Genomic DNA, 23268 nt, shown 5'->3' with positions numbered 1-23268 from the left:
AGACGATTAAAATTAACGATTTTAAAAGTAAAATCATTATTTTATCTATAAAATTAAAAATAAATTAAAATTTAATCTCCTTTTTCCCCTAAAACCCTAAAAATTAACTATTTTTCTCTAAACCAAGTTTTAAAAAATGAGATTCTCCCCTCTAAGGTTTAATTTTCAATCCCTGACACCAAATCCGACGACAAAGCTTTCTCGGTGCATCACCATGCTTCGACGGTTTTTCCCCCCTCTTATAGAGCATCAGACAACGTAAATCCAACTTAAAAAGACAAAGAGCTTTATCGAGAAATTAAACTCTTCATCTTCCCAGAAGAAGACATCTGGGAAGATGAACGTCTTCCTAGACAAAAACAAAGTCTTCGTCTTCTTGTTTACTGCATAAATCGGATTAAACTCTTCATATTTCCAAATCGGATTTGCATCGGTCAACGTTTCAGAAGAGGGGAGAGAGATTGTCAAAGCAAGGTGATGCATTGGGAAAGCTTCATCACTACCGATGACTTCGGATTTAACGTCGAAGATTGAAAACTAAACCCTAGAAAGGGAATATCATCTTTTAAAACTTGGCCAAGAGGGGAAATGATTAGTTTTTAGAGTTTAAGGGGCAAAAAAGAGATAAAATTTTAACGGATTAGAATTCTATTAATTTTAACCATCTATAGGTAGGTAAAAAGGATTTTCAAAGTTAAATGGAGAAATTTGAGATAACAAAATACTTTGGGTGGAAAATAGTCCTTTGGCCTATAAAAAATCATGGACAAGTATTTTGCATTATTGACTGGTTTATCTAATACAATTGTGAATTTTCTAGGTTTACCAATAGGAAATCAAAATTTGGAAGAGCAACATGTCATCTTACTATTATAGATTTCATAAAATACTATGTATAATCTCATCTGTCCATGTGCACAATTTAAAAAAGGGATCCACAGCTTTATACAATACAAGACAAAAATACTATAATGCATTATAATTTAACTCTCTCCCATCAACGCAATTACAAAGACACGCACTAGAATCTCTTGCAGATTCCACCAATTTGGACATACTAATAAGCTCAGCCTCCAAAAGTTTGTAGTGGGCATCTAAGTAAAATTTGGTTCTTCACCCACAACTGTATCTTCTTTCATCTTCTGCATTAATCAAGTGAACAGACCAAAATACACTTGTTATATTTAATCCCTACTGAAGCAATCGACCAGAAGCCAGGTTTTACTTACCTTGGAAATTTCTATCCAGGAATCCAGAGTTTGAATAGCTTTTCCTGATGACTGGATTTCACGTGCCAAGGAAACTCCCTCAGCCAATGTGTTCACATGGCTGCTGACCAACATTGCTGCGGCAGCATTTAGGATCTGTGAAATTCTTGTGAGATTAAACTTTCCTTTTCCTTAATATCAGCATCATGCATGCACAAGTGCACTCAAAAAGGAATTTGGGAAGTGAGAGGGGAGCAGTCAGTTGATATTGGAAGTATAGTAGTAGAAAACTCACCAATGCATCTGCAATTGGTCCTCTCTCTCCTGAGAGTACACGTTTTAAGACCTCTGCATTATAGTCAGGACCTCCACCTCGCAAATCTTCTAGAGTGCAGCGAGGAATGTCAAACACCACTGTAAGGTACACATACTCATTTTATTAGGACATTCAAGTATAAATATGACAAAGAAAACATTTCATGCTAACAGAAGTACAACTGATAGCATGATCTGCATCAAAGTTTTAACCATACTGCATAAATCTATATAGGCACTCAGCTATACCAATCAATTTAGTTTTAATATAGAGATAAGTAAATTACACATCAGTGACAGGATCTTACATGGATCAAACAAGAATCTCTCAGTCTTTTCTGGGGTAACATCAAGGACAAGACCAGGTCCTGCATTCAGATTATTATGAATAAATTACACAAGATGTAAGAATTGACATGAAAAGATATTCAGATCATCTAAATGATATAATCTTACCAAGGGGACTCATCTCATCTAAGCCCTCAGAGTGAACAACTAATGCTCTTTTTATACCAAATCGTTGCAATGCATTTGCCATTTTAAGTACCTATCAAACAAATGGAAAAAAGACATCCAGTCATGTCATAACCCCATTAATGCCCAAACTCCCAACATCTATACAAGTAAAAAATTAGAGAATTTGACATTCAACAGCTAGTTCAGTCTCCTTCATGAAGCAAATGGAAAAAGAGAAGAAGAATAAAGAGAAAAGAATCTAATCCATAACGCTGCAATTGTCAATCATATAAACACAGAGATCAGCCTGGAGAGGGTATATGGTATACAAGGTGCTCATGGAAGGCATAAAATGCGCATGATTTTAAGATTGGACATATTGCTGGCAGGTGCAGCTTCATTCCCAAGACTCACACTTCGGTTGCTTTTTTCACCAATGTGTCAATCTAAGAGAAAAATTTCCGAATTTCCAGCTTTCCAGCTGAGAGTGTAATTCAATTGTCATAAATGAATGTTATCAGTGTGCTAACAAGTTCAAACAGCTAAAAGAAGCATATGACCAGTTAATCTTTTGGTTAATAATTAAATTTTGTAAAGAAATTTTCTACGGACATACAATATTTCTACTATGGCTATAGTACAGCATGCAGGCGCTTACCATGTCTTTAGTGTATACACCAACCACAGCATAAGGCACCCTTGCAGGATTCAACATGGGACCCAGTATGTTGAATACAGTTTTCACTTTAAGCTGTTTCCTCACAGACCTGACAATCTTCATTGCAGGATGATAGTGTGGAGACATCATGAAACCAATTCCTGCCTCATTCACACACCTTTTTACTGCCTATTTTCAAGAAAAAAAATAAGAAGAGTTCAACCAAAGGCATTTACTATTATTTTTTTTTTCTATCTTACATATCCAATAGGTTGAATAAAGCAACAACTCAATCATTTCATTTCATTTCCTAACTAACTTAGGGTTTATAATGACTGCTGCTAAAGACGATTATACCAAAAAGCTGACACATTAATTTGGTATATAATCTTTACAGCACCAGTCAATTTTGTCACCCATGGAATACTGCAAGCAGGGACCATGAACAATCTCTACTGTATGCTTTGGGGTCTGAGAAATTACTATGGGGAGAAATGTTATTTACACAAGGACAGATTAAAACCCAACAAATATACAATGAAAGAAAAAAGTACCTAACATAAAATGATAACAAACTCAACACATTTATTATTTAGCTTGATCAGCTTTCTCATACTCTTTGTAATGTACCAAGGGTTTGAATGTTTTCAATTTACACACACCTCCTTGTAATATTAAACAGTTGTTTCTTACAGTAAAGAAGCAATGCAGATAAAAAGCATTTATTTAACTATAATGATTTAACTTCAGATCCATCTACCTCAGGGCCCAAGTCAATAATGACACCCAAAGCTTCCAACACATCAGCGCTTCCACATGCAGAAGAGCTAGAGCGATTCCCTTGCTGTAAGGCACACAACCGAACTTGCAATACTTAACAGCATATGACAGCCATTAAATTATCAAGGTACAGAAATAATCATGGCAACACATAAGGATGACAAAAAGATTTTTACTTTGGCAACTTTTGCACCACAAGCTGCTGCAAGTATCGAAGCGCCAGTGGAAATGTTCACCGTGTTTGCACCATCACCACCAGTTCCAACAATGTCAACCACATCATCCAGCCCTTCCACCTTCTTAGCGCGCTTTATCATTGCCCTCGCCAATCCCACAATCTATAACTTTTGAAGTTACGCAATTTTTTCAAGGAATACGCGTAAATAACATATATATTTGGTTCATCTTTATTCTCTTTCAGTAGGATTTATGATTGTTTCAGCAATTTTATTAACTATAAAAAGCAAAAAGAAAAAGAAAAAAGAGTCCATAAAAGCAATTTTATAGTCTCCATGTTAACTGTTTATAGTGATATGACATTGAATGCATAACATGGAAACAAGCAACAAATGCAAAGTAGCGGCTTGTTGTTACCTCTTCAAAAGTCTCTCCTTTGGCTCTAAGCAATACAAGAAAAGCACTAATTAAAATCTCATTTGCTTCATTCAACAAAAATTCCAGCGATGCTTCAGCCTCTGTTTCCGATAAATCCACCCCACAAATCAAAGATTCAATCAACTAACGAAACACAAAAAGAAAAGAATCCACATTAGCAAAACTAAAACAATCACAAAAACGTCAACAAAAAGCCCGAAAGCTAAAGCCAAACCTCATTGAACGAAATTATCCGTGGAGTATATTTTTCAGAAACAATTGGCAAAGCAGGAACCACAGCGGAAGGAGTGACAGTTAAGTCTCTCTTTCTTTCATTGAATTTCCAGCTTCTGATACCCAGATCAAGAAAACACGATAAGGGTAGGCGACAGCGATTAAATGAAGAGAGAGAGACGTTAACTAATGGAGATTTCGAGAAGACTCCCACCGTTTTCGCCATAAGGTTTCTGAAGAAGAGACAGTGCTGTCAGCGGAGGTCGAAGACTGAGATGCCAGCACATTACTTAGTGGGTTGCTCATATAGCGGAAAAGTAACCGCACAAAGTAAGAGTTTTGACTGGAGGATTAGGCACGTGAGAAATTTCGCGGAATTGAGTACTCTAAACTGAAAAATGACTTTACAAGGAGACGATAGGGACATGAATTATGGATAATTTTATATATAAATAATATTTAATTATATAATAATATATTATTATTTATGTATAAAATTATATATATAATTTTATTAGTATAAAAATATACCTTCAAATAAAAATTAAAATCTTGACTTAGATGAGTAGACTTAACAAAAGGGTTAATTGAATCTAATATAAACCAAATTAATATAGATACAGATAAAATACATATAGATAAAAAAATGAGTAAAGTTATATGGTAATTATTTTTAAAATTTGTATTCAACTCTATAAGTACGAGTTGACTTGCATATCATACAATAATATTAGTTTTTTATTTTTTTTGTTTTGATTATTTTAATGTATTTATTTTATAATTTTTAATATTTTTTTCTTCAAGTATATAAGTATTTCGTAGAAGAACGAAAATTTACCTCAAATTATAAAAATAATTTTTATAGATTTGAAATTTTAACATTAAATATAAAATAAATATTTATAACAAAATATTTGGTGCTCATATTCTTTAAAATTATTTTCAACAAAATAAATTTTTTAATTTTAGAGTAGATTTGAAATCGTTTCATATTAAGAGAAAAAAATATGTGAAATTTATGTTAGGTATGTTATAAGTTTCATATCGAAGAAGAAGTAGATGATGAATAGGAAATAAATAGCAAGTCATCTATGGGTATATCTGACCCACCTACACAAAAATTGTTACCTATAGGTGTAGATCCAAAATAGATATGAATAAAAAAATTTAAAATTTATATATATTTTTAAACGAGTCACCGCATGTAACTCACCCATTTTGTGAGGACTAGTTGTAAAGTAGATAATTTTTTAAATTAAGATGTTGTCTTACAAATGTGGGTTTATTATCCCTCAACTAACTATTCATTTATGAAAACCTTTTATATGTCACCAATAAATTTGGAATTCATACTCTTTCTTTGGACACCTTGTTTTTATATTTGAAAGCAAATATTATATTTAGATTAAAAAGGGAAATGGGTAGTGAAAATCGAAAAATAGATAATAAAGATTAAAAGGATCATGTATTAGAAGTAATTGATAGACCAACTCTAATACAATGGAAATTAAATTAATTGCCGTAAATATTAAGTTTTAAACAAAATTGTCCCAAAATTTTAATATTAAGCAAAAATGCCCGAGGCTCCCACAGGTTTAGTGGGTGCTTGATTTCTTTGGATTTTCTTCAATATTTTTCATGTTTTTCGATGATGAAAATGGTAGAGAAGGTGAGTACATCATCTCTTTTCTTGTTTAAATTATTTTAGTGTTAAGATTTTACCGATTTAATGAAGATTTTGGGTGTTACTAGTTTAGAGTTTTTGGCTTCAAACAATGAATTTTATGTGTTGATTTCTACTTGTTTTGGTTGAATTTGTTAAGCACTATTATGTTATATATAGATTTGATTGTTGTTGAAATAGGAGGTTAAAATGATAATTTTGGTCAAAAAAATGGATAAATTTGTTTGGTGAACAGCCTCGGGGTGGGGGGGGGGGGGTAAGGATCCCTCAAGGTGGATAAAATCCCTCGGGTTGCACAATAACCCTAAGGGAGCCTTGAAGGAACTCTAGGGGAACCCGGGAGAAGGGGAAAATTTTGATTTAATGCAACCTGTGAGAACTCATGGGAGCATAGGGGAATGTGAGTTTTTGAAACTATAAGACTTATGAGAGAGCATAATTTGATATTTTTTCATAATATAGGGTTTTCGATGTATAATTTTCAAATTTCATGTCTATTTTTCTTGTTTTAGGGTTTTTTTTATGTGTAGTTTTCAAATATGAAGTTTATTTTTTTCATTTTTCTCATTCAAGGGTTTTTTGATGTATAGTTTTTAAATTTTATATCCGTTTCTTTCTTGTTATCATTCTTAAATTTTTTTATGTGTAGTTTATGAATTTCATATCCAAAATTTGTAAACATTTTATGAATTTCAATTTTTTGTCATTTCTCAATTTTTGTTATCCAAATTACACTATGTCTAACTTGCTCCATATGAATATTTTTAATTCATGTAGATTCTCTCAAAATCAAATTTTGTTTCATGCAATAATATTCAAATTACACTATCTCATTAACGAGTGATATATCCTATCAAATTTTACACCATATATTTATTTAAATCTTTTCCGAAATTCAAAATTTCCTTATTCTTGGTAATATTCCAATTGTAACAATCACTAACTCTTATCCCCAAAATAAAATAATATCAAATTACATATTCAAAGATCATCAATATTCTTAATTTATTTAAATTCTCTCAAAATTTAAATTTGTCTTATCTGATAATATTCAAATTACACTATCCCATTAATGAGTAATTTATCCTATCAAATTGTATTCCATATCAATATCCTAAATTTATTTAATTCTTTCCCAAAGTTCAAATTTTCTTTATCCTTGGTAATATTCCAATTGTAACAATCACTAACCTTTATCTCCAAAATAAAATAAGAGCAAATTATATATACAACAATCATATCAACGAAAATGAGAGCTATTTTACATATTTATCTAATATTTCACTTAACACCCTTATATATTATTTTGTATCGAAATGGTCCTATATTTTATCAAAATGTTTCTATATTTTTCTAACATTTTATTTAAAATCTTAGTACATTGTTTAATATTAAAATACCTCCATATTTTTCTAACATTTTTTTAACACCTTAATATATTATCAAAATGCCCTTTTTATAAAATATATGAACTTTATTTAACAAATTAAATTAAATTTTGAGTTAAGATTCATACAAATATCTTGTTTTTACGAAGTGATTTTTTTTACTTGAATTCAGAAATATGAATTTTCTCCCTTTCAAATAAACTCATAGTATCAAATATTAAGTAAAAATGAAGACGAAAGTGAGAGTTTGAATGATGTGAGAAAGGTATAAGAGTGTGAGTTTATATAGAAATGGTAAGGGTAATTTTGGTATTTTTAAAATTTTGTGATGCATTTTTGCTTGAGACTTTGAAAATAGGACATTTTTGCTTAAGAAATAGAAAAATGGGGTATTTTTACTTAGTTTAGGGTTATATGGGTTAATTAATTTAATTTCCCCTTACATAATAAGAATAAAAGGGTGATTTTACACATAAAAAAGTTATAATCTTTTCTTGGTACACTTGTAAAAGTAAATAATATGTATTTTTGTAATATTTTACACATACCACCAAAATGCTAGCACAGCTCACAAGATTAAACACAATATAACTATGTAAGGAATTATTTAGGCAAAATGAAATAAAACAAATGGTGATATATATATATATATATATATATGACTTGAAAGAACATAAAAAGGAGCAATACTATTTATGCATTTTTTTTTTGTATATAATTTATGTATATAGATATTATATCATTATATAATTAAATGTTACTTTATCTTTAATTTAAAATCACCTAATCACATGATAATACATATTTGTATATTAAAATTATATATAAAAATATATAAGTATAATTTTATTGCATACAAAAAGCTAAAGAACTATTTTCCACCCGAAGTTTAGTGAAAAGACAAATTCTCACTCATTAACTTTCAAAAACTCAAATACATATTCATCAATTAAAATTCACTGTTAGGGTCAAGAGTAAAATTATAATTTAGCTAAAAATATTTAAAAATCTAAAAAAATGTCACATTTTCCCTTCAAGTTTAAAAATCTAACAATTTCTCTCCATCTAATTTTTTTCAGTTCTGTGAAATTATTGTTCACCCTCGGATTAGGGTTTCCCCCATATTATTCTTTTTTACAATCGCCCCCCCCCCCCCCCCCCCCAGTTTTTTGAAACTTTTAGTTTCACCTCCTTTGGAGTTTCACTTTACAAATAATATTATGGTGACCATTCTTCCTCCATCTTCAATGACAAACTCTACTTTAGGCTGAGTCGTCGTTGCTTCTATTCTTCCTTTTGGGCGTTTTCTCTTCTCAATGATGCCATTAACAGATTGATGAAGATGAAATAATCAAGAGGAGATGCTCCATGATTCAACCACAATGTTTGAGTTCTTTCCAGCTCTCCTCGTCAACGATAGCTTCGCTTTCTATTGGTGTCTTGCTTGAAGTCGGAGACTAACTGGATGAAATTACCATTGAGAGGAGATGTGCGATAAACCCAAGAGAGGAGAAATAGCGTTGTGTCATCGTTGGAGAGAAGGCAAGGTCAATGATGACTTGGTATTAGGCAAAGGATGATGCCAGAGATGAAGAGAGAAGTCATAGAAATTTTAAAGCCCTAGCTGAAAAATATGAAGTTGAAGGAGAGGGGGCCAAATTGAAGTTTTCAAAAGCTTGGGGGCGGCTAATGGAAAAAAGATGAAACCCTAGATAAGGGAAAGATAATATTTTAAAACTAAACTAGGGGGAAATTGTTACATTTTTAAACCTTGGGGAAAATGTGATAAATTTTTAATTTTTTAAATATTTTTGTTGAATAACAATTTTATCTCTAACCCTAACAGTGAATTTTAATAGATAAGTGAATATTTGAATTTTTAAAATTTAACGAATAAGAATTTGTCTTCTCACTAAATCTTTGGAGAAAAATAATCCTTTGGTCAATAAAATACTCCCAAGTGCACTTGGTGTCCTTGAGGTGTGATTTATTGCCATCCACGTAGACATCAACATACAAAACCTTGTAAAATTTTCAAAAATATAGAAACAACAACCTCTAATTAATGTTGTCTCGAAAATCAAGACTTTGAAGTTGAAGATAGACCTAGCCACGGTTCATGAATTGTCAGTTCACGATTCAAAAAAATAAGAACCTTGAACCAGAGGCTTTACAGGACTGTTCGTAATCTGTTCAGAACTAACATTGAATCGACGATTCTGATTCATGGCCCTGGTTCGAAACCGACATTGAACCATTAGTTCTAATACATGACCCTGATTTATTTTTTCAATTAATAATTATAATAATTAAAAATTAAAAATTTAAACAATTTAAAAAAAATTTGGATTTAATTTTTCAATTAAGTTTCCTACGTATTCTCTTAGGGTTTAGAAGAATCAAAACTTATGTAGTTCTCTTATCTTCACGTATCCGCTAGTCGACGGTACCTCTTTATCTCATCATTCACCTCTGTTATCTTAATTACCGGTTCCTGTCATCAAACTATCCGTAGTTAAATCAATGAATTTTTCATTGAAGTCTACTTTTATATCTTGTTGGCATAATTTGGCTCTTGTCCAAACGTCCACGCATACTTGAGTTTTAATAGATTCAGGAGCTAAACTTGATTGCCTCTTATCCAATATATTGCCCCTTTGACAAAATGTTTGTTCCACTGTGACAATTGACTAGGACTTGTTTAGCAATAGTTGCTAATGTTGGAAAAGTTGATGCATGTCAACTCCGCTATTCTAGAACTAGAAAACATTTACCTATATTGTTGTCATTAAACTCAAAAGTAATAGTTAGATAAATATCACGTTTCAAGGTGGAGCCTGATATTCATCTTGGTTTTTTGCCTCTTTGCATTATAATACAATCACCATAACTAATATTTTGGATTGATGATAGGATAATAGGTGGTGGAGAGAAAGAAAAACCACATTGGCTATCATAAACTAATGAATATTCAATATACATTTTTTTAATTAAATTTATAATGGAAGTTATAGTTAATGAAATATTAACTTCATTCTTATAATCTAATTGCATGCATTCATAATATAATATTAAATAATCCGTAATATCATCTAATTTAAATCTATGATAAAATAAACAAGCAACAAGAAACATTTATGAAATTTTTTTATAGTAACTTAACTATTTTGTTTTCATTTAAAAAAAAGTGTTTTTTAAAATAACATTTTGTTCGGCTTTTTGTAAAACCCTAATAATATCAAGGAATTCATTTAAAAATAATTGAGAAGTGAGATAATAAACCCCACTTAAAATATAAGTTGCATTATTAAAATTTTTTAATACTTTTAAAATTGTCTTATAAATATCTCAATATTAGAGATATAATATAACTTGTGGCACATTTTATGAAATAAATGTGTACAATAATTTCCTATAATCAAAAGACTTGTTCAGTAATTCATATATTGAATTCCAATGAGTCGACACATCTTTAAAAAATCTTTTTAGTCTTCTATTATGTATTTTACAAATTTTATTTTATTTTTTCATTGTTTGGGGATGTGTTCATAAAAATGAAATTACTGTTTTTATTGGAGTAATATAATTATTAAGATATTCTAAACCATTTTGTACACATAAATTTAACATATGATATACACATCTAATATGAAAAAATCTACTACCTAAATTAGACTTGCAAATTTTTGTTAAATCAGTAATTGATACCGCATTTGTAGCTGTATTATCAAATGAAATTGAAAAAATTTTAAAAACTAATATATATTCTTTTAATTATTCTATAAATATTATCGATCGCATGTCGATCATCAAATACTCTAAATGTTAAAATTTTTTTTTGTAATTGAAATTTATAATCTATTCAATAACAAGTTATACTCATATAAGAGTGAATTTGTCAATAGTCACCCCAAATATCATTGCATATAGATACATGTTTATCAAAATTTGTAAACAATTGAATTAATTCTTTATTTTATATAAACTTAATAATGATCTTTTTAATATATTTCTTGGAATAGTTTTATATGCATAATTTAATACAATTTTACAATAATTATTAAAACCTAAATTTTCACTAAAACTTAACGCTAAGAGATCTATTGCTACAATTTTTACAAATTCTTCTTTACTTTGATTATCATTATAAATAAATAAAAATTTATGTGGAAAACTATTTCTGTTTATTTGTGTTTGACCTCTATTTTACCCAATTTTTCTAGATGTTTCGACTCCAAATACCTTTTAAACGTCCCATATCCACTTTCATACTTGAATTTATAAATTTACTTATAATAATTACAAGCAACTTAAAAATTACAATATTCTTTTTGTATTTTTTTAAAATGAATCTTGAAAATATTTAAGGTAAATTTTTTTTGAGGTTGTTGTTTCCATCTCCACTTGTTGTTGATGTTGTTGTTACTCCATCTCTATATATTGACTTCCACTTTCTTATGTTAAAAAATTTTTTACAAATTGATTTTCATTCATATTTGATACATGTGAATATTGATCAAATCTCCTATTACTTGAAGAATTTTTACTACTTGTCATTTTTTGATAATAAATAAAATTAATTATATAAATAAATTATATAATTAATAATGAAAGATATTAAAAAATAATAAACAAAATTAATTATAGAGATAAATTTTATAATTAATTATGAATTATATAATAGAAATTAAAATTAGAATTAATAAAAAAATAAAGAAAGAATTTAATTGAATTTGAAAAAATTTGATTGAAAGATTGAAAGAGTATTAAAAATTGAGAGAATGAAAAATGAGAATAAATGAGAGAATTGAAAAACTGAGTGGAATAATTGAGAGATCAGTGAATATTTACAGGGGAAATTTAAAAAAAATATATAAAAAAAGGGGCTAACGGACATTTGCAAAGGTTGTCATTGCAAAGGCTGCCTTTGCATTGAAATTTTGCTGGGACCAAACTGAAACATGCAAAGGACCAATGGTCCCCTGCAAATTTAAACATTTGAAGTGGACTGATGGTCCTCTTTTAAAATTTAAAAAATGAAAAAGATTAATAAATTAATAAATTTGATTTATAAAGCTTTGAACTGTTGGTTTATGAACCTACCATGAATCAGCATTTGGATAGTTCAAAAATAAAAAAATCAGAATCGAACCTTAAGAATCTAATTTTGATTCTGATACAGGCTGATTTCAGTTCTAACCATTTCGGTTCTGGTTGTATACTAGCCGATTTTGATCTAGTTTACAGGCCAAATCAGCCCATGGTCAGATCTAGTTGAAGATGTCTAAATATGGGGCAGTTTGGTTGGTTTTTGAAACCCGTGGGACAATTGACAACTATTTAGGGCATCAATAATATTAGGAAACTAGAAAGGGGTCTTGGAAGTAATTTCAAATACAACTAGAAAATGTCTCTTCACTGGCCGAAAGAACTTCAGAGTGAGGAGAGTCGTCGAAACACCGAGAAAACAATGGAAAATATATAGAAATCTAATTGATCAAATTCGTTATCTTGATTAACGGATTCATCAACGTTTCAATTTACAAATGGAAGGCAAGGAAGTACGGAAATCGTTTCCAAAACGTTTCGGTGGTACGAAACGTTTTGGACCCGTTTCAGAAATAAATAAAAACTTTGAAACGCGTTTCTGCTCCAACGCTCTAAAGAACCTAAACGCATGTTCCATCTTTTTTATTTGACATTCCCAATCGAAAACCCGAACCTACATATCATCTCCTCTGCACTCCGGCGTCTCAAGTCGTCTCTTCTCCGGCGTCTCAAGTCGTCTACTCTCCGGCGCTCGAAATCTCGGAAAACTCTCTGCGAACTCGTCTTCTAATCGTTAGTGCATTGAACTGTTTGTCTTCATCAGTGCATCGACGGTCTCATCTTCTGTGATCTTCTTCGACTCTGGTGTGATTTTCAATTTTTCAATTTATACTGAAGCATTTCGTTATTGTTAATAGAAGTTATTTTGTTGGAGTGGTGTTGCTTCTTCTCTCCTGGATTGAAAAATATGTATAATGAATACAGCTGGAGTGTTTACATCTCAAACTTCCTCAAATTAGTTGATACAAAACTAGCGCTTAAGCTAGAATCCTAGAACTGAAGTTACAACAATGAGTATAAGCAAACCACAGTTTTTTTCTTTTTTTGCTGGAGTGCTCTTTGTGTTTTTGGAATGGTTTGTGGCTGCTGGGTTGGCTTCTTCCGGCCTGGAGTATTTTAGTTTCTATGACGTTTTTTCTCTAGTGTGTTTGTTGTTGTAACTAGCCTTCCTCTGTTTTATTTGGCTTAGTGTTCCATTTATATATATGTTCTGTTAATGTTAACCTTGAGTGTTTTGTGAGTTCGTTGATATTAAGTGTCTCCAAAGAACAAAAAATGTTTAGTTCATTGCACTTAGCTATCTTAAAAAGGATCCTGCACTATTCATTGCACTCAACTTATTTCACTCTGAGCTATTAGTCTCTTTAAACTTCACAACTATTCTCAAAAAAATCCTGCAATTAGCTATATTAAAAAATTGCAATCTCTTACTTGGATTGCATTCATTGCACTCAACTTATTTCACTCTGCACTATTCAGTCTCTTTAACAGTGTTTTGGATTATTATTGGTCAATCTGATATATTTTTGTTTTATTGCTGGATAAAATTCTGTTTCTTAAAGCATGTTGTTTCTGTCCTCTGTTAAGTACATTGTATGTTTTCCATCTGAAATGGAATGGTATTGTCCATGTCTTTTTCACTCTTCACATTTGTTTGATGCTAAAAAGTTGTTATATTTTTTTAAAAGAAATATAGGTTGTTAAATTTTTTTATAACCGTTATATTTTTCATATTTGTACATGTCCCCATGTTTCTGTTTCATATATTTAGTAGAAAATATGTTTCAGCGTTTCCGTTTCCGGACTACATAGATGGAAGCTATTGAGAAGTCTGAAGAAACTGTCTCTAATGTATCATACTTTCTCAACTCCTATATTTTATTCTCTGTGAATTTTGATTACTAACAGTGAAATAACCCAAAAATTGAACAAATTTTAGACTGGTCAACGATTAGCAGGAACAGTCAACTGGGGAACTGCGACTGTGATTGGAGTGTTCGCTGGGATGCTGTATGGTGGCAGCAAGGAAGCATCAGCTTCAGTAGTAAGTATTTGCATTTGTTCTGTTAAAAAATGTGATCATTTGTGGGAATGAATGAAAGCTGAAGTTGTATATGTGCTTTCATTTTGGTATCATTTATGATAAAGTTGGGTAATTTACATCAGAGTTCCTAGTTTTGATATAATAAGGTAGTTCATGTCAGTTTTTTTCACTATGTAGTGTATTTTAACTGTGGTTTGATTGTTCTTCTGAGATTTGTCTTGGTGTTTATGGAGAGCAAGGATGCAGAAGTGATGTTAAAGCTTGGAAGCACGCCAGATAAGCGAGAGCAGTATCGATTGATGAGAGATGCAATGGAGAAAAGGTTTATTCGAGTAACTCGTGGCTCCATTGTTGGTGGAGTGCGCCTTGGAATGTTTACAGCTGCGTTTTGTAGTTTGCAAAATCTGCTAGCTGAGAAACGGGGTGTGCATGATGTTTTCAATGTTGTTGGAGCTGGTTCAGCTACTGCAGCTACATTTGGATTAATTAGTAAGATATCATACATCTCTTATCTTACAAGTTCAGCAACCGGTTATCAACTTCTTTTTTAACATAATCCATTGGCAGTTCCTTTGCAGAAACTTTCCATTTAGTCAGATTAACCTGTTATACTTAGCATTATTTGTTTACAAGTTGAAGAGTGATGAATCACAACCTTTCTCTGATCACCTTTCTAATGTCATTTTGTTGTACCTCAGTGCCTGGCTCACTAATTTGGCGTGCTAGGAATGTGGCACTTGGATCTGTTTTGGGAGCAGCAATTTGTTTCCCTCTCGGTAATAAATTTACTCCTTTTAACATTCTTGATCAGCCCTTGCTAACTTGATTGTTGATCATGAAATGTTATTGTTATTATAGTAGTTATTTGTGCACGAGTTAATAATAATAGGAATCGCCATATGACAGTCACTGACCCATATTTGGTTAATAATGATATGATATGATAGTATTATTATTTTTAATGATTTTTGGTAGCATTAGATTTGTTCTTTTTCACCAAAAATCTGATATTCTTCTTCTGAATACAGCAGAAGTAGGTTTAATTCAAATATCCATGGTAAATTAAGTCTGGGGATCTCACCTTTGCTTGATAAGCTTCCATCTACATGTTCTGTTTTTTTAAAAGAAAAGCTCATACATTTGTTAGATGATTACAAAATGTAGGATGATTCTGTGACGTGTTTATGGTTTTTAATTAAAAAATGTGTGATTGTTCATTTTCCTTGAGATTAGATTGGTCAAATCTCTAACAGAGACTGAGAAAAGGAATGTGAAATGGCATTGAACATAGAATATGTGGTGCAGAACTTGAAAATATATCACATGCATTTGATGACAGGTTGGGTTCAGTTGAAGCTTGTAGAGAAAGCAAATGAGGGGAATATGGCTGCTTACCATAATTCAGGTGGAGGGGAAGTGAACAGAGGAGTTGGTGCCACAATTGATCAGCTTGAAGAAAAGTTGAGGAAGTAGAATGGACCTTTCTGATTTTAGATGGTAACTAACATGAAAATTTGGGAGAAGGCCTCAAACATGGTGTGATGCTTTTGTCATTAACATATATCTTGGATGTAGTGGCCTAAAATGTTGAGGAATAATAGCACTCAGTCGCTCTATATGCAGGAGTTGGTCTACTTTTTGAGTCCTATTGATGTTATATTTTAGTAATGTTTTTATTACCCTTAGATATTGCACGCTAAGAATTTTGTATGAAATTCTCTCAATAAATTTTGATCCAGTTGGCATTACTATCAAAATTAATACAATGAATCAACTTAACTATCAAAATTTTGCTTACACTTAGAAGGACCAAGGACACCAACTCTCGGCCTAAGGTGGATTCTAATTTCAATGATTTGTACATGTTACTTGCAAAGACAGCGAATTGCTCTATGGATCATTGAATAGCCAGTACTTGCTATATTTTCTTCTCTTTTCCTCTGCAGTATCGAATTTGAAATCTAACCGCAAGGCTTTTCAGAGAGGTTACCATACATCAACGTGTTCTTCATTCATTGTTGCCTGCAATGTCGAGAAAAGTTTAGTTGGGGGAGCATATATTTCATTAATTTCAGGAGCAAAAAAAAATGCTTTACCCATTAGAGAAGATATATTTGTCACCATCACTGTGATTTAGCAATGTGTTGTCTCTTCCCTTCTTTGCCATCATCCTTCTTGCTGCTTCAGCTGTGATCATGTAACCAAAATTTAATGGTGACAGGAGAGAGGTACATAAATAATTCAAGCCAACAACTTCAAAGGTTAACAAGAAACGCCAGCCCAAATGGCTGTTTCATATTTCCGTTATCCTATTTACCCTTATGTTTCCTTTTCTTGTTAGCTTTTCTTCTGTTCCTCTCTGCCTGTGTAAGTTCCACCTCTTCTTTCACATCACCTTTGCCAGCAAAGACTTCCTCAGGAGTTAGCATAGCAACATCTGAAACAGCAATAAGTGCAATCTACCCACAGAAGACATATCAGGTGTAGTAGTTTAGGGTTACAATATTACAAGAGCGTGGAAACTTCTTTTATTTTTCACAACAAGAAAACCCCCTACCTCTTCCATTGCTGTAGCAGGGATATCACAACAAAGATGAATAACAAAGCATTCCAGAAAATGCACGTACTGCCTCCAAATAGAGATTATATATATTATGATAATTGGGAAGTATACAGGTTTTGGAGTGAAGTGGAAATGAGAAAGTGCATCCAGCTTCAAGCACAATTTCTTGAATAGCATGTTTGCCTAGCAAGAATGACAACAAAAAAGTTAGATAAATCTAGCATTGCCACTAAGATCAACATTCAAAGACTACAAAGAAACAGAGTAAAATAGTATCATATATCTTCTAACAAAATATTAGTTATTCTTCTAAGTAAAACAAATTATGCAACGAAGTACAAGAAAGAATGTTTTCCGGGTAACAGTGAACATAATAAAACAACTAAAACATGTACCTGTCTCTTCTGTTCTGTTCATCTGAGAAAGACAATAGAGCAGCAGCTGGATTTGTCTTCTGAACATATTCTTCCCGCAAATAAATGTCTGACCAATACTCCAGTCACAAATGCTTGCAACATATACAAAATCCAGGCTGCAGAATAACAGATTTAGAAAAGAAAAAGGGAAAAAAACAGCTAAATTCAACAATTCGTGCTAGCTATAATGCTCAAACCTCACAAATTTCAGCGAGACCCTTTTTGCTCTTACTCTCATCCTGCAAATTTAACCGAAAAAAGGAGTTGCACATATGACTTTTCATCCTAACAAATGTAAATAGGATATAAACCCTAAATAGTTGACTACTTCAAAGAAATTGTACTTACCAACTCTTTCAATTCTCTCAGTGCTTTAGTGGGTAAATTAGGAGCCTTTTGAGTATCATCAAATTGCCCCTAAAATTTACCTTAGAGAGTAGCTTATTAAAAATTTAGAGAGAGAAAATTTTAATCCATCATAGCCACAATGTCAAAAGAATTGATGGACATTGCTTATGAAAACAATTAGAATATTAAGTTCACCTAAGTAATCCTCTTTTTAATTATCTCTTCAAGTAATGCTGTAAACTACTCAGTAATTACAGGGGCAGGCCTCACATTCTGTTGAAAATCTAAATCAACTTCTAAGCACTGTTCTTTGGTCTTTGTGGTGCAGTTACCTGTTATCAAGGACCATAGTGTCTAAAATCCAGGTATTTCTAACAAAAGATATTGAAGAAATAACAAACTTACCTCTCCTTGCATGGTCCAAGTTTTTGGGTCCAAATTTGCTTTGTCCGTCTTCTCTATTTTAGATTGAAGCTTCTTTAATTGTTTTTCATGCTTGGAAAGGTTATCATTCTTCTGTAAAAGGAGAAAAAAAAAAACTTCACGAATTACTTTTATATTAGTTTTTGATAGAAAATACTAATGGATGTCAAGAGTGATTTCAATATTTATATTTGCTAAATGAATTCACCACAATTAATAATAGTTCCATTAATATGTTTTATATAGAAAACAAGAACCTGATTTCCAATGGCTTCATCATCTTCTTATTCATCATCCAAGTCTGAATCTTCTTCAGTCTCGTCAATTGGTTTTGATTTTTTCTGGAGAACCTTTTTCTTTCTGCCATCAAAGAAGTCTTCGTACCTAAGTATAAAAAATTGCACAAGCTAATAGGGGCAACATAACAGCAAACTAGGTTTAGAGATTATAATGTATACAGAAACAAAGCTCAGACAACACTTAACAAAAGCCTTATGGACACAAATTATGAAACACAAGTTCTCCCCACGAACTTGTAATAAATAAATCACCAGGGCAGACTTGAAAAGGTAGTAAAACAAAAAAAGTAAATGACACAAAGTCAAATTCAACCGAGCAGACTTGAATATACTAGATAAAAAGTAATGAGAAAGCGCCTAGTATTCTCCAACTCCTCTGCATCTTCATTGTCCTCGTCATCAAAAAGACCAAGCTGCAAAATCATTAAATAGGATGATGTGAAGGAAATGAAAATAATGAGCAGATTCCTTTAAAAAAATGCACTGCAACTCACTTGAAAATATATGATCATGTTAGTAAAATTCTCTAAAACCAAATTGAATCCCATCAAAATTTATCAATATTCACAAACACCAAGTAGAAAAAAATCCTCACCTCCTCATCTCCATCATCTTGTTCATCTTCATCATCTAGGCAAACCAACGTTTTTCTCCCTCCCTTCTTCTTTTTAAGTTTTGGTAAGTAGGAAATATATTAACTAAAACAACGAGAACTAAGAAACAACCTAAGCTCAACCGCACCCTTAGAAAAGTGGGCCAGTTGAACCAAGCTAAAGCAAGGCCAAAGGCCTCCTTTTTTCTTCTTACTATCACTATCCTTCGTTATTCCATACTCCCTAGCTTCATCTTCCTCTAGGTACTCCCGAAATTCATTTATCTTCAAAAAATCATGTTCTATCCCTCGTTTTCCCTTCTCTTCTTCCTCCATTTCTTCCTCTTCACTCTCACTTCCTTCCTTTTCGCGCTAACGTTCCTCTTCCCCTTCCGCTTCTCCTTTCGCCTCCTCCTACCCATCATCATCATCAACCCCATCATCCAATTCTTCATCAAAACCATCACTTTCCTTTTCAAGAATCTTTTATTTCCTCTCCCAAACTCTTCTTCTCACCTTCGAAAACCTTGTTAATCCTCCCATTCCCAGTTTTCCCCGGATTGTTCTCAAACATGACAACAGAGGTTATGATTGCACATCTATCTGCTGCTAAATCTGTTCCGCATTGAACCGTTTACCAATAATTGATCCAACGGTGATTTTGGGGTGTAAGTTTTAAGGAATCAGAAGAGCTTTGGTGAAGCACTACTCGCCGTCTCAAGAAGCTCCACACTCGGAGCCAACCACAATGGTGGCTCTGTTGATTTTATCCTGTGCAGTGCTTCAAAGTTAGGTAATGCTTCAGTTGAGGTTGCCATGTCCACCATGCCTTCTTTCTGTAACGATTCTGATTGAAGGGTTTTACAGAGTCAGGGTTTTGTGTTTTTAAGGATAAAAAAAAAAAAAGAAATTTGTGCCTCTGTCATCGCTGCTACATTTGCTCTTTTTAAATTTGAGTGAATCTCATCTCACAACGTTTGTGCTTATCATGTGCATCTTAGCCATTGACGACCAGAGGCCTTTTCTGTTTGTCGCACTGTTTCAAATCGAGTGAAGAAAAATTTGTGAGGGTCTTGATCATGAATTCTCTTACTCCTCCCTTGCTGCCCGTATTGCTTGATGATGTTTGTTTCCCTTTGTCACTTATATGAAGTTCAAGTCAATTTGTCGTCTATCGCCTAGCCTCATTTTCGATGACCCATAACTTTCTGTCTTAGATTTTCCCCTTGGCACTACTTTTGAAGTGGCAACCTAGCAAAAGGAGTAGAAGAAGTGTACACAATTGGGTACGGTTTAAATCTGTTTTTCTTTTTTTTTTTTAAATCAAAAATTTCAAATCAAATTTAACTAAAATAACAAAATACGTTTTAATCTTATTTGAAATATAATTTAAACTTATTAAAAATTATTGATTTTCAAATAATTCCTATTTAATGAATAATAATTTAATTATAGCTATATAATATATGAAATATATATATATAATAAACATATAAAGGAAATGACAAGATATATATAAAACTAATAGATGTAAACTTCTAATTTTTTACATTATATTTCAATTTTTAGATGTGTAAATGTCTTCTTCTTTTTTTTTTTTATTCTATTGAGGGACATATTGAATTTATTAAATTAAAAAAGCCCTCAATTTTTTTTAATTTTCAAAAATTGCAGTTCACCATTAAATATACAATTATGCATCATCGACTATCTATACTTGTAAAAATTTTTAAATTAACAATTTTTTTAGCAATAATATATGTACATACTTTAGTACACAATATAGATATACAAATTATATGTTATCATATGATTGAGTGTTATTTTATCTTTAATTCAAAATTATCTAATTATATGATCACATGTTATCTGTGTACACAAATTATATACCAAAATATGTATATATAGTTCATTGATTTTTTAACGGGAAATATGTTTTTTTTTTCAAATTTAAAGAGTAAAAATATGTCATTTCATCAAACATTGGACAAGAAAAAGTCATTTGACTAACATGTTTTTTAAGAAAATACGATTTATGATTTTGTTTAGTTTGTTAACTATCTAAACCATAAACTATTTTTCTAAAATTTATCAGTGCAAACTAAATCGTTTTATAAACCAAAACAAACCATAATTCTTGAACAGTTTGAACTAAATTATATATACCCCCTAAAGGAGAGCAAGCCCAACTGCCACTCACGTTCTTGCACCACCTTTTGTAGCTCCAATAGCACTATAAAACAATAGTTATTTACTCTTGTAAGTGAGATTTTGGGATGTTATTTTTGTGTTTTTGTGTTACTTCCTTAATGTTAAATTTGTTGTTAGATTTGTATCGTCTGATTGCCAAATGTTGGGTTGTATCATTTGACTACTTTGAAATGTATTACATGACTATCAAAACCACAATTTTTTTGGATAAGTCATCTATTAAAATTCTTAAATCCATACTTGAAACAAAAAACACAATTCCAAACAATAACTATTAAAAAGGCACAACCAAACTCTAAAATACAATCATTTAATACTCTACACTAAACTTCAAACACATTTACCATTATTTATGGTTGAAAATGGTTGAGAAAAAGACATGCATAAACTTATGTAAACGTAAAAAAGATTATATAATTGTAAACAAACATAATTAAAAGAAAAAGTTTAGATTTTGTGCATTTTTCCTTTATAAAAAGAAAAAAACCGCTTGGTTTGATGAAGTAGAACACACAAATATCTCAAAAAGTATCCACCTACCCAAGAGAGATGTGAGAGCCTAAGTTTTCAAATATTTAGAAAGAGAGTTTTTCATTTCAAATGACAAATATTATCAAAATATGATATATAGTTGATAATATTGATATATATAGTTGTGGGCTAAAATTAATTATCAACTTTTTATGACATCACATTAAATCATTTTTATCATTTAGTTGTCATATCAATATATTCATAATGTCGTGAATATATCCAAGTAACTCTTTACATTATTTTATTTTATTACCTTTTAGAAGATACCCATCCTCGAATAATTATTTCTCTATCTTATATCCCTCAAATTTATTGGGTTTATGGATGTGACCTTTTAGGTTTATTGTGGCTTAACCAAGAGCCAATTCAAACGAACCAAAAAACAATTATGGAGACTTTTTCAACCACAGTAGTCATCTAACAATGGTCTATAACCTCTAAACCACAATGAAAATATACTTCATCAAACTTATTTCTGATCATATGTACCATGTAGTAAAATCATTCTGTTGTCAAATCTTGATCAAGGATAGATTCATGGCACTTCAAAACTCTAACCTCAATCATATATCAATTCATTGATCAATATAATTAGAACACATTATCACAAACAACCTTCGTATGACTATTTTATATTACAGCTAGAGATTTTGATTTCTCATATTTATCAACATTTGTTCGAGACCTTGGATCTGAATAAATCTAAGCTAATGGATCCCATCTTGACAATCACCATTTTTATAACACCCTTCTGCAGAAATATTGTCCTCCAGAAGAAGATGTCACTTAATTGACTATTTGAGTATTGGTATACATGGAGCGAATTGAAGTGTCCAGAGAGTGTTGTCCTTAAGTGAAATTGTCCTCAAGGCAATTTTGTAATTGTCAAAAGTCAATGGCCAATTTGTAATTAGCTAAAGTGGCTTTGTTTATTGAACAATATTTTTACCTATTTTGTGATACCCATTTTGTGATTACCTCTGATCAGTCTAGATGTCTATAATAGGACTTCTTGAAAAATTAACATTTGGTGCATTTTGTTCAATTATAAATGGCATGTAGTCTTTGTGATATATGTTCAGCTTGTATGACTATCCTGAATGGTTTCATTATAAGTGATCTTAGTATTATGTAATCTTGTTTTAGATTTTTTTTTTTATTGAAGAACTTCTAAGCAGAATTCAGAATTCAGAACTCTGGAATTGTGTTTTTGACTTTCTTACTCAATTTGCAGCTAAAAAACTACTTTGCAAAATTCAAAAGTCTACATACCTTCTGTTATAAATTGGTTTTACATTTTTCTTTTAATCCTTGTTTCTTTGTTAAAGGATGGTTGAGAAGAATTCAGAAGCCTAGAGTTGTGTTCTTGGGACTTTACTTCTCAATTTGTAGTTACTTCTATGCAAAATCTT

At 31.4% G+C, this 23268-nt stretch overlaps 2 protein-coding genes and 1 pseudogene across 11 annotated transcripts; 1 reads left to right on the top strand and 2 right to left on the bottom strand.

The window, feature by feature from the left end:
- Positions 1 to 842: 842 nt before the first annotated feature.
- On the bottom strand, positions 843 to 4586 carry LOC123204138 (anthranilate phosphoribosyltransferase, chloroplastic-like). 5 transcript variants are annotated; one of them, XM_044620708.1, is made up of 10 exons: positions 4247 to 4581; positions 4012 to 4155; positions 3573 to 3755; positions 3398 to 3481; positions 2638 to 2826; positions 1980 to 2070; positions 1832 to 1891; positions 1504 to 1622; positions 1230 to 1364; positions 843 to 1142 (listed from the first exon to the last, which is right to left on the bottom strand). In XM_044620708.1, exons 1-10 carry the CDS (start codon positions 4469 to 4471, stop codon positions 1095 to 1097), a joined length of 1278 nt encoding a protein of 425 aa, XP_044476643.1. In that variant the 5' UTR covers positions 4472 to 4581; the 3' UTR covers positions 843 to 1094. The 5 variants fall into 5 exon arrangements, with proteins under 5 accessions (XP_044476643.1, XP_044476644.1, XP_044476646.1 ...); XM_044620709.1 differs by having other exon boundaries at positions 3594 to 3755; positions 4247 to 4575; XM_044620711.1 differs by lacking the exon at positions 2638 to 2826 and having other exon boundaries at positions 4247 to 4586.
- An 8331-nt stretch (positions 4587 to 12917) lies between these two features.
- On the top strand, positions 12918 to 16227 carry LOC123204552. 6 transcript variants are annotated; one of them, XM_044621274.1, is made up of 6 exons: positions 12918 to 13230; positions 14215 to 14277; positions 14366 to 14470; positions 14704 to 14959; positions 15169 to 15246; positions 15810 to 16227. In XM_044621274.1, the coding sequence occupies exons 2-6, from the start codon at positions 14239 to 14241 to the stop codon at positions 15941 to 15943; spliced, it is 612 nt and encodes a 203-aa protein (XP_044477209.1). In that variant the 5' UTR covers positions 12918 to 13230; positions 14215 to 14238; the 3' UTR covers positions 15944 to 16227. The 6 variants fall into 6 exon arrangements, with proteins under 6 accessions (XP_044477209.1, XP_044477215.1, XP_044477214.1 ...); XM_044621278.1 differs by having other exon boundaries at positions 12924 to 13230; positions 14385 to 14470; XM_044621275.1 differs by having other exon boundaries at positions 12924 to 13230; positions 14382 to 14470.
- A 3-nt stretch (positions 16228 to 16230) lies between these two features.
- LOC123204786 lies at positions 16231 to 20328 on the bottom strand (annotated as a pseudogene).
- Positions 20329 to 23268: the final 2940 nt, after the last annotated feature.

Source organism: Mangifera indica, chromosome 20 (assembly GCF_011075055.1).
Source record: "Mangifera indica cultivar Alphonso chromosome 20, CATAS_Mindica_2.1, whole genome shotgun sequence".
Lineage (NCBI taxonomy): Eukaryota > Viridiplantae > Streptophyta > Magnoliopsida > Sapindales > Anacardiaceae > Mangifera > Mangifera indica.
This window is presented reverse-complemented; position numbering and strand designations above follow the sequence as displayed.

What these genes read in the sequence shown, in the direction of transcription:
- LOC123204138 (XM_044620708.1), bottom strand. Translation starts at nt 4,471, where the DNA reads ATGGCGAAAACGGTGGGAGTCTTCTCGAAATCTCCATTAGTTAACGTC. An exon ending in TAAAAATCTTTTTGTCATCC is followed by an intron (nt 3,482 to 3,572) that starts TTATGTGTTGCC and finishes TGTGCCTTACAG; the next exon opens with CAAGGGAATCGCTCTAGCTC. An exon ending in GACCAATTGCAGATGCATTG is followed by an intron (nt 1,365 to 1,503) that starts GTGAGTTTTCTA and finishes AGAATTTCACAG; the next exon opens with ATCCTAAATGCTGCCGCAGC.
- LOC123204552 (XM_044621274.1), top strand. Translation starts at nt 14,239, where the DNA reads ATGGAAGCTATTGAGAAGTCTGAAGAAACTGTCTCTAAT. An exon ending in AGGAAGCATCAGCTTCAGTA is followed by an intron (nt 14,471 to 14,703) that starts GTAAGTATTTGC and finishes GTGTTTATGGAG; the next exon opens with AGCAAGGATGCAGAAGTGAT. An exon ending in AGCAATTTGTTTCCCTCTCG is followed by an intron (nt 15,247 to 15,809) that starts GTAATAAATTTA and finishes ATTTGATGACAG; the next exon opens with GTTGGGTTCAGTTGAAGCTT.